Consider the following 15,413-nt stretch of genomic DNA (forward strand, 5'->3'; position numbering starts at 1 on the left):
TTTAGACCAAACCTAATCGTCAATAGGCGAAGACGTCTTTGAATAGACTAAAGCATATCAGTATATGTATTATATTGAGGTGACCAGACAATGGAGGCGTACTCGATAGAGTAACAGTAAACTATTTGGTGACTTGAATTCTTTAGTAGTTCTACATATGAAACCAGATAGCTTATTACATTTCTTGGCTATTGCTTCATAGTCATATTTAAAAGTAAGTTTCGAGTCAAAAGCAACACCTAGATCCCGTAGAACAAACTTCCGCTGAAGTGGTAGTATATTATCAATTTTGTATTCAATTAAAATTGGGTTTTTAATAAGAGTTAAAGATATAATGGAGCATTTATTTAGTTTCTAATTGTCTCTTAAATTATCTCGGTACTTTACTAATGGTGACATTTGATGTCTATAAACACTCTTATATAGTATAGGGTTAGGGTTGCCATCTCTGAAATTTGGCAACCAGGACAAAAAGCGTGAAAACCCCGGATTTAGGAGCTCAAAACCCGGACATGTCAACTGTATTTTTTTAAGTTATTCCGTAAAATAAAAACAGCATTAATTATTGTTGTAAATCAGCTTATTTATTTTCATACAATTAATTATAAACTAAATTTAGTCTTTTTTCTATAGAAAAGGAGGACAAACGAGCGTACGGGTCACCTGGTGTTATACTTCACCTACATTCTCTTGCAACACCAGAGGAATAACAGCGTTGCCGGCCCTTAAGGAAGGTGTACGCGCTTTTTTGAAGGTGCACTTTTATGTCGTATCGTTCCGGAAATACCGCACAAGGAAGCTCATTCCACAGCTTTGTAGTACGTGGAAGAGAGCTCCTTGAAAACCGCACTGTGGAGGACCGCTGCATGTGTTCCAGATGGTGGGGATGATATCGTAACTTGTGGCGTGTCGTGCGAAGGTGAAATTCGGCGGCAGGAATCAGGTTGAACAGCTCTTCGGAACACTCCCCGTGATAAATGCGGTAGAAGACACACAATGAAGCAACGTCTTTACGCAATGCCAAGTAATCCAGATTTTCACAGAGACTTTCTTCAAGAAAATATTTCTTTCTTTAATCCACTATACTGTGGTGTCGTGTGTCGGTTTTTCAAACCCGGACTACAATGAAAACCCCGACCGGACGCTCCCTTGACGCCTTCTAAACGAGGACAAATCCGGGGAAACCCGGACGGATGGTAACCCTATATCAAAAGATTGCCAAAATCACCTACCTCTCTTTATTTATGGACACCCCCTTAGTTTGACTGGCCTGTTTATGTACTTAGCCTCTTTATTGGGCCATTAATGCAAATACTGTACTCGATAACTTTTGTTTTTGGCCTTTTGTAGTGCTTTTCACTAATTTTTAATCGCTGCTTTCTTGAAGGATATTTCCCAAAAATATGGAAAACTGCTAATATTGTACCAATACATAAAAAAGGGTCTAAAGCATCTGTTGAAAATTATAGGCCTATATCAATACTTAATACGTTAGGTAAATTAATGGAAAGGGTAGCACACAATTACTTGTACCCCATAATCATTCGTCACTTACCTCTAGAGCAGCATGGTTTCAAACATGGTCGCTCCACTAATACCAATCTTGCTGTTTTTACTAATTACGTTCAGCGTGGAATGAATGATGGTTATCAAATTGACGTAATTTATACTGATTTTGAGAAGGCGTTTGATCGAGTCGACCATATTATACTTTTACGCAAGTTGCAGGAACTAGGGATTCGTGGTGATCTTCTTCGTTGGATGGAGTCTTACCTGTACTATCGTTCGCAAGCTGTGGTCTTGGCTGGGCATCGTTCTGACCTTGTGGATGTTCCTTCTGGAGTTCCGCAAGGGTCAATTTTGGGACCATTACTATATTTATCTTATTTATATGATATTGGCGACTGTTTCCAGTTTGCTAAATTTCTTATGTATGCTGACGACACTAAAATTTACGCTCGCATTAAGACTGAAATAGATTCAATAAACCTTCAGAGTGATTTAATCAGACTGTGTGACTATTATCATGACAACCGTATTGGAGTCAATGTAACTAAATGTTTTCAAATCACCTTTACGCGAAAAAGTAATAAATTAGAATACCAATACACATTACTTGATGTTCCTTTAACACGAACGAATAGCATTAGGGACTTAGGAATAGTGTTTGATACAAAAATGTCAATGTCAGATCACATTGCTGCAATAACTGAAAAAGCTTACAGGAATCTAGGTTTCGTTATACGTGTAAGTCAACCTTTTTCAGGTTTAGAGTGTATAAAAGTTCTTTATTTCTCATATGTTCGTAGCGTCTTAGAATACTGCTGTAATATCTGGAACCCATACTATAGGATATATATCGATGAAATAGAGAATATACAATCAAAATTTGTAAAGGTATTAGAATATCGCCTTCAGCATTATGGTTCTAGTTATGAGAAATCCTGCAGCCACCATAAATTAATGCAATTAAAAGACCGGCGAACTTTACTAGATATGTTATTTCTGTATGACGTGTGCAACAACAAAATTGACTGCCCCGAGCTTACATCTTCATTCATGCAATTTAGAATCCCGAATAAGCGTACAAGGCATACCACCCTTTTTAATGTCCCAATTACTCACTCTATTTATGCACAGAATTCGGTGGTCTGCCGTACCCTTAGCTGCTATAATAAATATTTCTTACCAACAGATATTTTCGTCCATACTAAAAGCTCTTTCAAAAAGGAAATCATTTTAAGTATACTGTAATCGAAGAGTTGAAAACGACTTAAGACATACGCACATACACTCATACACACCTTTATATTTATTAGTTAATTATTTTTTATTTTGATTTAATCATAGTTTAATTAGAGCGTTAAATGTTATACCATAAATAGTGTGAACCTGTAATTGGCAGTCGGCCATCGCATAATATTTTTGTTATTAGTTTAATTTTTGTGTGCTGTTGGTTCAATAATAAATAAAAAAAAAATAAGCTAGAGCCTTGCACTTCATCAATGTAGTTGTTTCGAGGCACTTAGCTTTATTGTTGAACAAATTGCCGATTATTTTAATCTTTGAATATCACCCAAATGTGTATGTCAATTGAAAGGGTCGGCGACGCAATTAAGGCAGATCCGACGACTATCACCACGGTGTCTCAGACTTTTTTTATATAAGTAGGGGGTAAAGTTCATTAACATTAAGCCCAAGCGATGGAAAGTGGTTCTTTTTAATGAAAATACGAGACGAGACGAGCAGGAACCAAAAATTTTGAGCGGCACTACAATTGCGCTCGTCACCTTGAGACATAAGATGTTAAGTCTCATTTGCCCAGTAATTTCACTAGCTACGGCGCCCTTCAGACCGAAACAGTAATATTTACACAGTACTGCTTCACAGCAGAAATAGGCGCCCTTGTGGTACCCATAATCTAGCCGGCATCATGTGCAAAGTAGCCTCCCACTGGTACAGGCAACAAATAAGTAAATATTAAAATTTTGGAAGAAAAATCACAGCAACTGATGTAATAATTTATTTAATAATTACAATAGTAATGTCAGTGTTCACTGATATGATGACGAAATGTATCCGTATTCATAAATATTTATACAATACAGTTATGATCTTTACACTTAACCTTTCCGCATCAGCGCGCTCCGGATCTCGCTGTACACTATAGATCGGCAAGCTTCCGGCATTTTCGCGGCATTTTCCCCGTGTGTATTATTTTACGTGTAGTTATAAAATGCTTATAACTAGGGTGATTTGAGTGACTGTCACTGAAAGCTATTGAAACAAGCTATAAGACCATGTATAAATTATTCATATTGTCTTTCTTTTTTATTTCACAAAGACTTTTCATTCGAAAAAAAGTGTAAAAATAGGTATATTTTAAAATAAATATTGTTATTATTGTTAATTACTTGTTTTATTTATTTCCTTTTATGTTTTTGTAATGAATAGTATATGTTAATTGTAAAATTAAGCTTAAATCTCCACAAAGAACGATCTTCGTGTAAAGTCTTGATAACGACCGCTCGCTGCGCCGGCCGGGAACAAGTGGACACATAAGTGCTTTGTCCGTAAAGCTATGACGTCGAATATTGGTGGCCTTGAATCGTAACGGATCGAAATGTGTTTGGGAATTCACTCGTTCATAACTGCGTAGGCAAATAAACCATCTTGTACACCTAATAAGGGTGAAAACTGGATGAGGTAAAAGAGTGCCCCGCGGCACAGCCGCTCTCATTGTTTTTTGAATTACCAGTGCCCGCGGGCACGGCTGATGCGGAAAGGTTAAGAGGAAACATTAGCAGGATTATTTTTCATACAAATGTTCAGGGCTTATTTCATCTTGGTTTTTAACACAAGAATAAAATTTTTTTTTTCAAATAACATCAAAATCATCATTTTGCTTTTTTTTGATAATTTTGCAAAGTCTAAATCATATAGCCGCAATCATAAAGATCTACGAATATCTAAGAATACAAAAATAAATGGATACATTTAAACAGCCACACGGAATATCTCCTTCCCACACCATTTCCAGAAGGTTTCAATTTGTCGAGATGGACACCCTAAATTTTTTTGCTTGCTCCCTCAGCGCGACATTAATATTGAACTAGTTTTATTGAATTTGAGAACAGCCACAACTAATGTACCTCTTAAGGCGTCTTCTATCCAACTAAAATTTAAAATAATGATCATACAATGTATAAAATAAGATACAGCAGAAAAATCTTTGCTTTTCTGGTGCGACTAAACAATTATAATATATTTTCTGTAAAGAACCAACAAAATATATAGAAAAATATACTAAGCTGGAGAACTTCTTAAAACAACAATCTAGTAATTAGTATTAAGTAATAAAATAACAGAAGATAATAAGTAGTCATAAATTATTATGACTTTAATTTATTTCAGAAGTCACTTTAAATAAAGTGTTCCGTTTCATCAGTGAACACTGGTGACAATTCCTCATATAATCCCAGAAACGTTAGCAGATATATAACACTGTTGCCATCTCGTTTTGTACAACCCACAGTAGTATATAACAGAAGAACACGAGTCGTGCATCACATGAAGTCATCATAATCATCATCGTAGTTGCCATAGGCGTCATACTGGTTCAGGTGGGCCTGCAATAACAATTTTATTATTATTATTATTACATAAACAAAGCCTTTGTTTCATGGAGAAATAAAAAAATATTAATTGAAATATGTGGTTTATTTTTAGTCACTTCACCATTTTTTTAAGTTAACAAGTGATGAGACGGCCAGGACATTCAGCTGATGGTAATTTATATGTCCTGCCCATTACAATGCAGTGCCACTAAGGATTCTTGAAAAACCCTAAAATTCTGAGCGGTACTACAATTGCGCTGTACACCTTGAGACATAAGATGTTGAGTCTCATTTGCCCAGTAATATCATTAGCTATAGCGCTCTTCAGACCGAAACACAATAATGCTTACACATTACTGCTTCAGGGCAGAAATAGGCGCCGTACCCATAATCTACCCCACATCCTGTGCAAAGGAGCCTCCCACTGGTTGTTTGACCTTGTTGGCAGAATTCTGAGGTAAGTTTGGCTGAGGCTGAGAATTGACAACAATATGAGTTTATACACCCTTAGTAGTTTGTCATAACATAATAATTAAAACAACTCACATTATCTCCCTCTACTTTTAATTTCGCTTTGCCCTTTCCTTTGTTGGCCTTCTTTGTCTTGTCATTTTTCTCTGCTTTTTGCTTTTCAATGTATAGATTGTCTACAGTCATCTTTATCCTTTTGATATCTGCTGAGTTCACTGTAATAATAGAATATTTTAGAGAATCTGACATTAGTGATTCTACATTAAAAGTTTCACTAAGGGTTGTCAAAAAAGCTTCCTAGAGACTTCATCATACATACATACCAGTCATTCATAATAGTCTGCTAACTTAAAGCATTGCTAATTCTCACTCTGTCTTCTTCTATTGACCTAAGTCAGAACGAGAAAAAACACTCCTAAGCGGCTGTTTAAAGTTAGCGGACCATTATGAATAAGGGGGATAGTATACAGCTTGTACAGCACAAGGTACTGAACTCAGTCTACTAGTGCTATACACACCAGTACCTATATATTCAATAATTTGTCACAATGAAGTCGCCCAAGACAGAAATATGGGTTGCATCCAAATACTGAAAAATATGTTTTAAAATAATCAGTTCAATAACTTAAGTCATAACACCATATCTTGCAATAGTTTTTAATAATTGTATTAAACATGGCATGTTTCCCGTTTAGCAGAAATAATTTTAAGCCAAATGCTTACTTACTTTAACTATGAAAAGCAGGGAGCGTACACTTCATGACGATGACAGGCGTATGACGCCAAGCTACATACAGGATGGAAAAAAAGAATTGTTGGTTTTCATGACTATCTCTTCATTTAAATATACGTGTTATTTAGAGATAAATTAATTAGTTATAATTTATACCTAACGCATTTTGTTTCCATCCCATTAAATACTTATTTATTATATTTCAGAAACTATTATGTTAGAATCAAACGTTCATAGACTATCTGTCACTACGTTTTTTGAAACATCCTGTGTGTTTATATTTAATACGTTATTACCACGAAACGGGCATTAAATGTACGCTCCCTGGTGATAAGTTACATAATATAAAACAATTCGGCATTACTAGGGGATGTTCAACTACCAATGCAGGTGTTGAGCTAATCAAGAACATTTTTGATATTGTCTGAGAGGGAACAAAAAAGGCACTTGGAATCTTCTGTGATTTATCCAAGGCCTTTGATTGTGTTCAACATTCAATGCTGGTCAAGAAGCTATGTCACTATTGCATAAAAGGAACTGCACTCTCGATCTTCTGATTTCATACTTAAACAATAGTATTCAGAGTCATTCATAGCAGTCCCTGGAGTCCTCTCAGTATGAGGGTACCTCAAGGGTCTTTTCTTGGACCATTCCTCTTCCATATCTACATAAATGATCTTCTGAACCTCATAGAAAAAAACACGCGGATTCATTGATATTCAAAGTGAATGAAACCATATTATACATGACAAAGTTAACTATAACTATTCTATCTGACATCATGTACTGGTTAATCGCTAATAACACATAATATATTAAATAGCAAGAAAACAAGTATAAAATTTACCGTACTAAATATCAAGAATGGAAGGGTTTTGTTAAATGGAGAGGTGACAATACCAGTGGAATCTGGTACATTTCTTGGCATTACTCTTTATTCCAATTTACAATGGGTCCCCATATTGAAGGATTGGCATCAAAACGATTAGACAGTTAATTGACATTAATATGGCGCGACTAGTTTATTTTTGTTATTTTCTTAGAATCATGTCCTATGGTATTTTGTTATGGGGCAGTACATCCAATATTATTACCATCTTTGAGCTGCATAAGGTGGACTATTCGCGCCATTAATAACCTAGGTCCTACAGATAGGTTAAGAGAAAAATTTAAAAAAGTAAACATTTTGACTATTGCATCTCAATATATTCTTGATAATGCTCTTTATGTTCATAAGCACATTAACGAATTTGCTAGAAACTGTGACAATCATAAGCTTAACATGAGGAACAAATAAACTTATTATGCCTACTTCTTAACTAAGTTGAGTTAGTAAGTCTCTTGTGGGGTGATGTATGTTGCCTAGACAGCAAGATCGCAGAAATTTTTAAAACAAATGCATTACGAAATTCAAAAGAATTGTTAAAAGAAGTTTATGTTTATTATTTACCACACTGTCAACTGAGTTTCATAATATTGTATGTGTTAATGCAAGCAGTAAGTAAGAGTATACGCAACTATGAAGCTGGGTGGTAAAAAGTATTACTTTTGTCATTCATAAGTGTAATTTTTTTGACCAAAATGAATAAAGTGTCTTGATTCGAAGCTACACCACTGTGAAGATAGGCAACACTACTAACCCGTCACTGGCTAAGCTGCCACAATTCGCGTGGCGCACATGCCCGTCTTAAGCCGCCGCGCGTTTCCGACGCCAATTTCAACGGGCTCGTGTTACAATAAAATTTATTGCTTTTCAAGTGTTTCGGCTTGTTTATAAAAACGAACGTCAATGCTTTTGTTATTAAACACACTAGCGCTTTGTTAGATTACATAAACAATAGATACTGGGTAATTTAAACAAATTTCGTTTAAAGTAGGGCTAAACGGCTGACCGCATTTTGACGGTTTGTCGTATTTACATAGATAAAGTTTTAAAATTAAATATTCTTACTTTTATAGTGTTTTAAATTACCTTTTTTGTGGTATATCGTGTAGCTTGTCTTACTCTGTGTATATTTAACGAAAAAATACCTGCTACCGTTGTGTGCCAAGCAGACGTCTGATTGGCACCTCGCGGGTAAACTATGGCTACAACTTACTTTGTACAACAATATTCTTAACAACATCATCAACAAAACCGGGAAACTCCTCTCGTCCCTTGTATATGTTGATCTTTTTGCCCAGCAGATCTGCAAATTCAGTGAACTCTTCCTTTGTGCTTGGATTAAAGCTGTCCAACTTGCCGGTACCAGTCTCACTTATGCCTGCAATATTTGAAAACAAAGATCTTGTTTATCATGTAATGTTATGAAATAAATATTATTTTTTCTTTATGTAACTTAAGGACATTTATGCTAATGGTTTCTTGGCTTGTATCTGATAACCGCCACTGATGACCTCCGAAACAATAACATTTTATATTTTTTTTTATGATAATAAGGGACGAGACGAGCAGGACATTCATCTGATGGTAATTGATACGCCCTGCCCATTACAACAAAATGCGCTTGTCACCTTCAAACAATAACATTTTATATATTTTTTTATGATAAGGGACAAGACGAGCAGGACGTTCAGCTGATGGTAATTGAACGCCCTGCCCATTACAGTGCCGCTCAGGATTCTCGAAAAACCCAAAAATTCTGAGCGGCACTTAATTGCGTTGTCACCTTGAGACATAAGATATTAAGTCTCATTTGCCCAGTAATTTTAACTTACTACGGCGCCCTTCAGACCGAAACACAGTAATGTTTACACATTACTGCTTCACGGCAGAAATAGGCGTCGTTATACCATAATCTAGCCAACATCCTGAGCAAAAGAGCTTTCCACAGGTTATTAAATTAGTCAAACAGGTAACCCAATGACCCTGACGGATAACCAAAGAGGACCTCACAGATTAAAAAAAAATGTAATGAATCAATATTCCTCATTTATTCAAAATACACACACATTAGCCGGTACCTACACATAGCCTGTGTTGCTATACTCTTGGCTCAAACTCAGTACCAAAAGCGGAATTATGATACAAATGTTGATCAATAAATGTCAGCTTGTCGAATTTAGGTGTCGGTCACTCAGTGTGCGCGTACATCATAATAAAACACTCTGATAATTTATCCCTAGGCCGCCAAAAGAAGTAAAACTTCAAAAGACCAACACTCCTGTGTAACCCCTTGTGTCTCAAGAGAATGTGGGCAGTGATGATTCCTTAACACCAGTTGTCCCATAAAAAAAAAACATAGTGTTGCTTTCATTTTTGTGTAAGAGTATGGCCAGTATTGACAAGACAAACAATCAGGTGAACTGTGATTACAGATAGGTCTAATATTTATTATACACTGCTATTCTATTATTAATTTAACAATCCATCCAATACTGGATTTACAATTTTAGATTTGGTGGTAGCTGGTGTTAGATATAATTAACAATTTCACTTTTATTGTTTTTACATCACATTGAAATAATTGTTCCATATAGTTTTATTCTGATAAGAAAACCTGTTTAGTGCAAATGAACAATGTAAATATTTGAAAAAATATGATTGTTGTGGACATGTAACAGTAAATTGAGGGCTGTGTTAAATGATTTGCCAAAAAAAAGTAAAAGAAAGTGTGAGCATTGTTGTGTTTCGGTCTGAAGGGTGCCATAGCTAGTGAAATTACTAAGCAAATGAGACCTCGTCATCTTGAAACATCTTCTGTCTCAAGGTGACGAGGGCAATTGTAGTGTCGATCAGAATGTTTGGATTTTTCAAGATGCTGAGCAGCACTGCATTGTAATGTGCAGGGCATATCAATTAACATCAGCTGAACGTCCTGTTTGTCTCGTCCCAAATTGTCAAATTCAGCTGGGGAATAGTTACCGAATGTTTCCAAAGCAAGTCGCAGATCTGATTCTTCTTGCAGCTTCTGTTGTCTGAGTTTCTCAGCAAGCTTCTGCTCTGGAGTAAGAGCCTCTTCCTCCTTCTCGGCCGCTAGCCGTGCAGCTTTCTCGCGTTCCAGACGCTGTAATAAATATAAAATAATTAAAATTACATTTAAATCTCTTACAAGCATTTAAAATAAATACATTTGGGGCAACACGGCCGATATTAATATCATCTTTGTGCCGCAGAAGAGGGCTACTTGCGCTATTTATAACATCTAACGGTCCTAATGAATCATTGAGAGCAATATTTAAAGAAATAAACATCTTAACTGCTGGTACTCAATATATTCTTGATAATATTATGAAGGCACTATGATAACCATAATGTTAACACCAGGAACAGAACTATTAAGTCGAGTTAGTAAGCCTAGAAGGGTGATGTATATGCTTCTATTACAAGTTCCCAGAAAATTTTCAAAAGAAATGTATTACAAAATTGAAAATAATTGTTAAAAAACGTTTGTTGGTAAAGGCAAAGAATGTATATTAGTAAAAGAACAGAACAGAAGTCTCACTCCTCAAAATTAATGAAAGAAATAAACTATTGCCGTCATACAACAAAGTGTAATTCAGATTACACAGCACTATTACCCTACATTACACAAGCTGACCTCTACTCTTATATATTATAATATATAGATTAGATGAAGGGAATTTAGTGGATAGAGACCTCTAAGAGACAAGGTGAACAAAGAACCTGACGATAGATAACCTAAGAAAAGTAGCTGGACAAACATGGAAAATGCCAACCTTGGACAGAGTATAATGGAAAAATCTAGGGGAGATGTATGTTGAAAGACAAGCAAACAACACAAAATAGGTTTTTTTTAAATAACTTCTCTAGTCTGAACAATACATCAGTCATACTTTTAATTTAGGCCTTGTCATTTTACAAAAAAAAACAGAATTGAATAAGATATCTTGCTAAGGGCTAACATAGTATGATAAGCTAAATATTAAATTAGCTTAACATATTTTTTCTTTTGTGCCTTTCTATTAAGAAAGGTAACAAATCTCAATAATTATTATCAAGACTTACAAAAACAAATATAAAGATAATACTTACTTTACTTTTACTATCATGATTGTGTACATTATAAATTGTGTAAATAAGTACCAAGTATTGATATTGCAACCATTTACCTATCAAAATTGCCTTATCAACCAATAAATAAGTATAATTAAGTTATAATGAACTTTATTATGTTTTAAATGATATGAATTTAAATAATTAATGTAAATAGCTACTTTATTTTTAATTTATACTAGCTGACCCGACAGACTTCGTTCTGTATATATTAAATTAGTGGACCCCACAGACATTGTTCTGTTATAAAAAAAACTCTTGCGGATGGAATTTCTTTAAATCAGTTTTTAGCTGATCTCTACTCAGCGAAAGGAATATTTCTAGCAAATTTCAAGTCTCCACGCCTTATGGTTCCAGAATTATTGTGTTGAGTGACTATATACATGGAAATCTCTTATATATATAAGTTAGAAAAATATAAAAATTCTAATTAGATTTATTTTATTATGATTATTCATTTTAAACTATTCTCTCAATTTGATTTCTCAACGTTGGGGGCACATCAAAGGCAATACAAAATTGTTGTTTTTATTTAATTCCCAACATTTTCATATTTATTCACCTTTCAAACCTTCCCTGTACTTCCACAATTAATTTAAGACCAAAATTAGCCAAAGAAGTTAAGCCATTCTCAAGTTTTAGTGAGATTAACGAACAGCAATTCATTTTTATATATATAGATATGTTCAGATATCCTTGACACTCAGAGGGTAACAAGCTGACCATATTCATACACAAATATTATTATCAGCATCCATTTTACTACTATATTATTATTATTAGACCTTACTACGACAAAAATGATAAATTCAATTCATTTAGATCAAGGTAATTACTTGTTTGAATGTCAAAAGTTATACTTTTTGCTGTTTACTACCACATGGTTGGGTTTCAGAATTAAATAGAAGAAGTACCAAGAAACTCTTTGCCACACTTTTAAATTAACATTTAAAGCTTTATCATTTTAATCACAATATAATAATAACACACTTTTACACAAATTATCTTGCCCCAAACTAGGCATAGCCTGTACTATGAGTGCAAGACAACTATATATTTAATACAATATACTTACTTAAACATACATAAATACATATAAACATCCATGACTCGTAAAACAAACATCCATATTGATCATATAAATGATTGCACCTACCGGGATTGGAACCCGGGATCTCTAGCTTAGTAGTCAGGGTCATTAACTGTTCGGCTATATGGGTCGTCAATATAAGTGACGCAACAAAAATACTCAATGCCTTAGATGAGTAAGTTAAAAAAAAATTATATTAATAAAAAAAACACAAGTCATTGACTAAAGCAGATGCATCAATTCCATGCTCACTGTAAATAAGTCAAGGTATTATGTGAGCATTATAATAATAATTATAAAAAAGGAATATAATATACAGAACTATAAATAAATTAAATAACTATAATTTTATAGACAAGGAGAGTTTCTTATGAAAGCATCATCAGGCCACCACAAGTGGCGGCTGGCTATAAAAAGACAGGTTTATTTTCTACAATAATTATAGACAGTCCCAAAGTAATTATCATACTACCACGGTTGTTTTCATCATATTTAGCTATTCCCGGAAAGAGTGATGTAAATGTTGCTTCATTGTCTTTAGAATAGAATGTCACTGTTAATTTTATCATTGACAGTATGACTAAGTACTAATATAATTTTACATTATTATTCAGACCATACAAGGAGACTGAACTGACATGCACCTCTCATAAAATGAAAATAACATTTAAAGTTTCATACTACTATTTGTTTTATTTCATAAAAAATATCCTGGAGATTCACTGTACTATAATCCGAATACTCCAGGAATCCAAACAGAAGGTACATTTTTGGAGTTTAGATTAAAGAGGTCCTGCTATAAAAACTTTTTGAGGTAACTGTATTCACTGGTGTTCCTTAAGCTAAATATTTCATCCATTAACTCATGACATAATTAAATTTATTCAAATGTATAGGACAATGTTTAATCCAAACACCTAAAAGTGGATATTGTGCCCTTAAACTTCCGTGGTATGGAGACCAATGCCATCAAAATTCACACATTTGCAATGCATAAAAGACAATGATGTTATTGGCTACAAATAATGTGACTTTGGTGAATACTTTTCTTATTATGATTCATGGATGTAGCTAGAATTTTATATATTTATTTCAATAAAGATATTTTTGAATCTAACAATACAATTATAGCACACTAAGCAACAATTTCAACTACTCAATGCTATGGGTATCTTTGGCAATCATTTTGTTTGTAAAAATTACACAATAAAACCAGAGTATGACAAGAATTGATTAGAAGGCTGGCAATGGTTCCTTGTTACATCCGGTGTTACAAGAGTAGAGAAGACAGTGAATGTTTTCCACTAGCCGTTCAATGAACCGTACAAAAATACTACCTTTCAATTAAAAAGTATTTTTTTGTGAAACTATCAACTTTTAATAAGACAATAGATTAACCACAATTCAAATATAAAAAACAATAAAACATCTTACTGTAATATTAAAACTAGTAACCAATAGAACTCAAAGAATTTGCATAACAAGTAACAGATAATATTCATCATGTTAATTGTAAGTATAAGCCAATGGGTCTATGTTTGAAAACCAATAAACCTTTTTAGATTCTATATTTAATGATGCTACAAAGACCTTTCACTTCTAGGTACTTGATTATAAATCAATATAGATTAATCTAAAAATAACAACATTAATTAAATCAGCTTTTATGACCCAAATTTATGAGTGACCAGTTTCTTATTATACATTAGCACCAAGATAAATCATACTCTTACTTTAAGGTTGTAGTCTGCCAAGTACCATATGTGAACAAGATATGTATAGTTTAAACTATCATGTTGACAGCTAAAGGTCACAGTAGTAATGATTTAAAGAATACGAACCTCTTTCTCAGCTATTTTGTCATGAATTTTCTTTTTAGGCTTAGCCGGCGCGGGCGTTGATTCTTTTTTCTCCTCATCTTTCTTTTCTTCTTCTTCATCCTCCCAACTTTCCTGAAAATATGCTGACGTCAACACTTACGCAGGCGATTGAGGTTATGTGCAAAATATTATGTTGAAGCATATTTGTGCGTTTCAACTACAATCAATATTTATATATCACAAATTTTTGGCAGCTGTTATCATTCATTACCTTGACGTTGTCGTCTTCGTCCTCGCCTTCCCATTTATTTGAGGTGGCCAACGTGGTCGGAAGTTTTGGTTCAAAATTATCTGCGTCTGTAAGGAAACGATACAGAAACGTCAAATAACTGATGTATCAAATTCTATAACCAAATAATATAAGCTAAATTACCAACCCCACGACACGTCCATCGTGAGGACTTTTCAGCACCGATATAATTTAGCTAAATTTTCACTTGAAAGAAGAAATCTAGACTGGCAATTGCGGTTTCTCAATCACAAGATGTCTCCCTGATCGACTTGTTTCACTAACGACAACAATTTTCACGCAAACTTTGTCAAACGGTTGATAATTTTCTGCAATACACACAGTCGGATTGAGAAACTACAACAGAATGACATAATTTAGAATTCTCAACAATGATATCAGATTTTGAATTGCAAAAATATGACTCCATCGCAAAGCACAATTTTTCGATCACTAAAATTTTCAATATGGCGACCTGACAACATTGACATTTGACACTGTCAATTTTGATATATTAGTTTTTCTTACTAATGAGTTTTACGGCTGTGGGTTTAAGGCTTAAGCCTTTATTATAATTTGTCATGTCCAATAATTAACAATTTTTCAACATAATGTTTAAGAACTGCATTGCAAAGTAACTGTAAGGAATAATAATTGTTATATTTAGTTTCTAGCTATTGGTTTATATGAACATTGCTGATTGTACGATGCACATTACTCATAAAACTAAGTATATTAATGGCAACAACAGCGTGGTGCAAAGTTTAAGCAGTAATCCAAATACGGAGAGCCCTATAATGATTCAACAGTTATGGCAGATTCTGTTAAACCATAATAATATGATGATAAAAATTATCAATCTATCCTCTTTGGTTG

At 34.1% G+C, this 15,413-nt stretch overlaps 1 protein-coding gene across 1 annotated transcript; it reads right to left on the reverse strand.

The window, feature by feature from the left end:
- Positions 1 to 4,655: 4,655 nt before the first annotated feature.
- On the reverse strand, positions 4,656 to 15,000 carry LOC126978008 (eukaryotic translation initiation factor 3 subunit J). The gene is made up of 7 exons (XM_050826742.1): positions 14,686 to 15,000; positions 14,520 to 14,605; positions 14,270 to 14,380; positions 10,187 to 10,328; positions 8,421 to 8,585; positions 5,664 to 5,803; positions 4,656 to 5,129 (listed from the first exon to the last, which is right to left on the reverse strand). Exons 1-7 carry the CDS (start codon positions 14,699 to 14,701, stop codon positions 5,067 to 5,069), a joined length of 723 nt encoding a protein of 240 aa, XP_050682699.1. The 5' UTR covers positions 14,702 to 15,000; the 3' UTR covers positions 4,656 to 5,066.
- Between the last annotated feature and the right edge of the window lie 413 nt (positions 15,001 to 15,413).

The sequence above is a fragment of the Leptidea sinapis genome, chromosome 46, assembly GCF_905404315.1.
Source record: "Leptidea sinapis chromosome 46, ilLepSina1.1, whole genome shotgun sequence".
In the NCBI taxonomy this organism is placed as follows: domain Eukaryota; kingdom Metazoa; phylum Arthropoda; class Insecta; order Lepidoptera; family Pieridae; genus Leptidea; species Leptidea sinapis.

Coding starts and splice junctions, on each gene's coding strand:
- LOC126978008 (XM_050826742.1), bottom strand. Junction 14,381..14,519: donor ACGAAGACGACAACGTCAAG/GTAATGAATGAT, acceptor GCATATTTTCAG/GAAAGTTGGGAGGATGAAGA. Junction 10,329..14,269: donor ACAAAATAGCTGAGAAAGAG/GTTCGTATTCTT, acceptor TATTTATTACAG/CGTCTGGAACGCGAGAAAGC.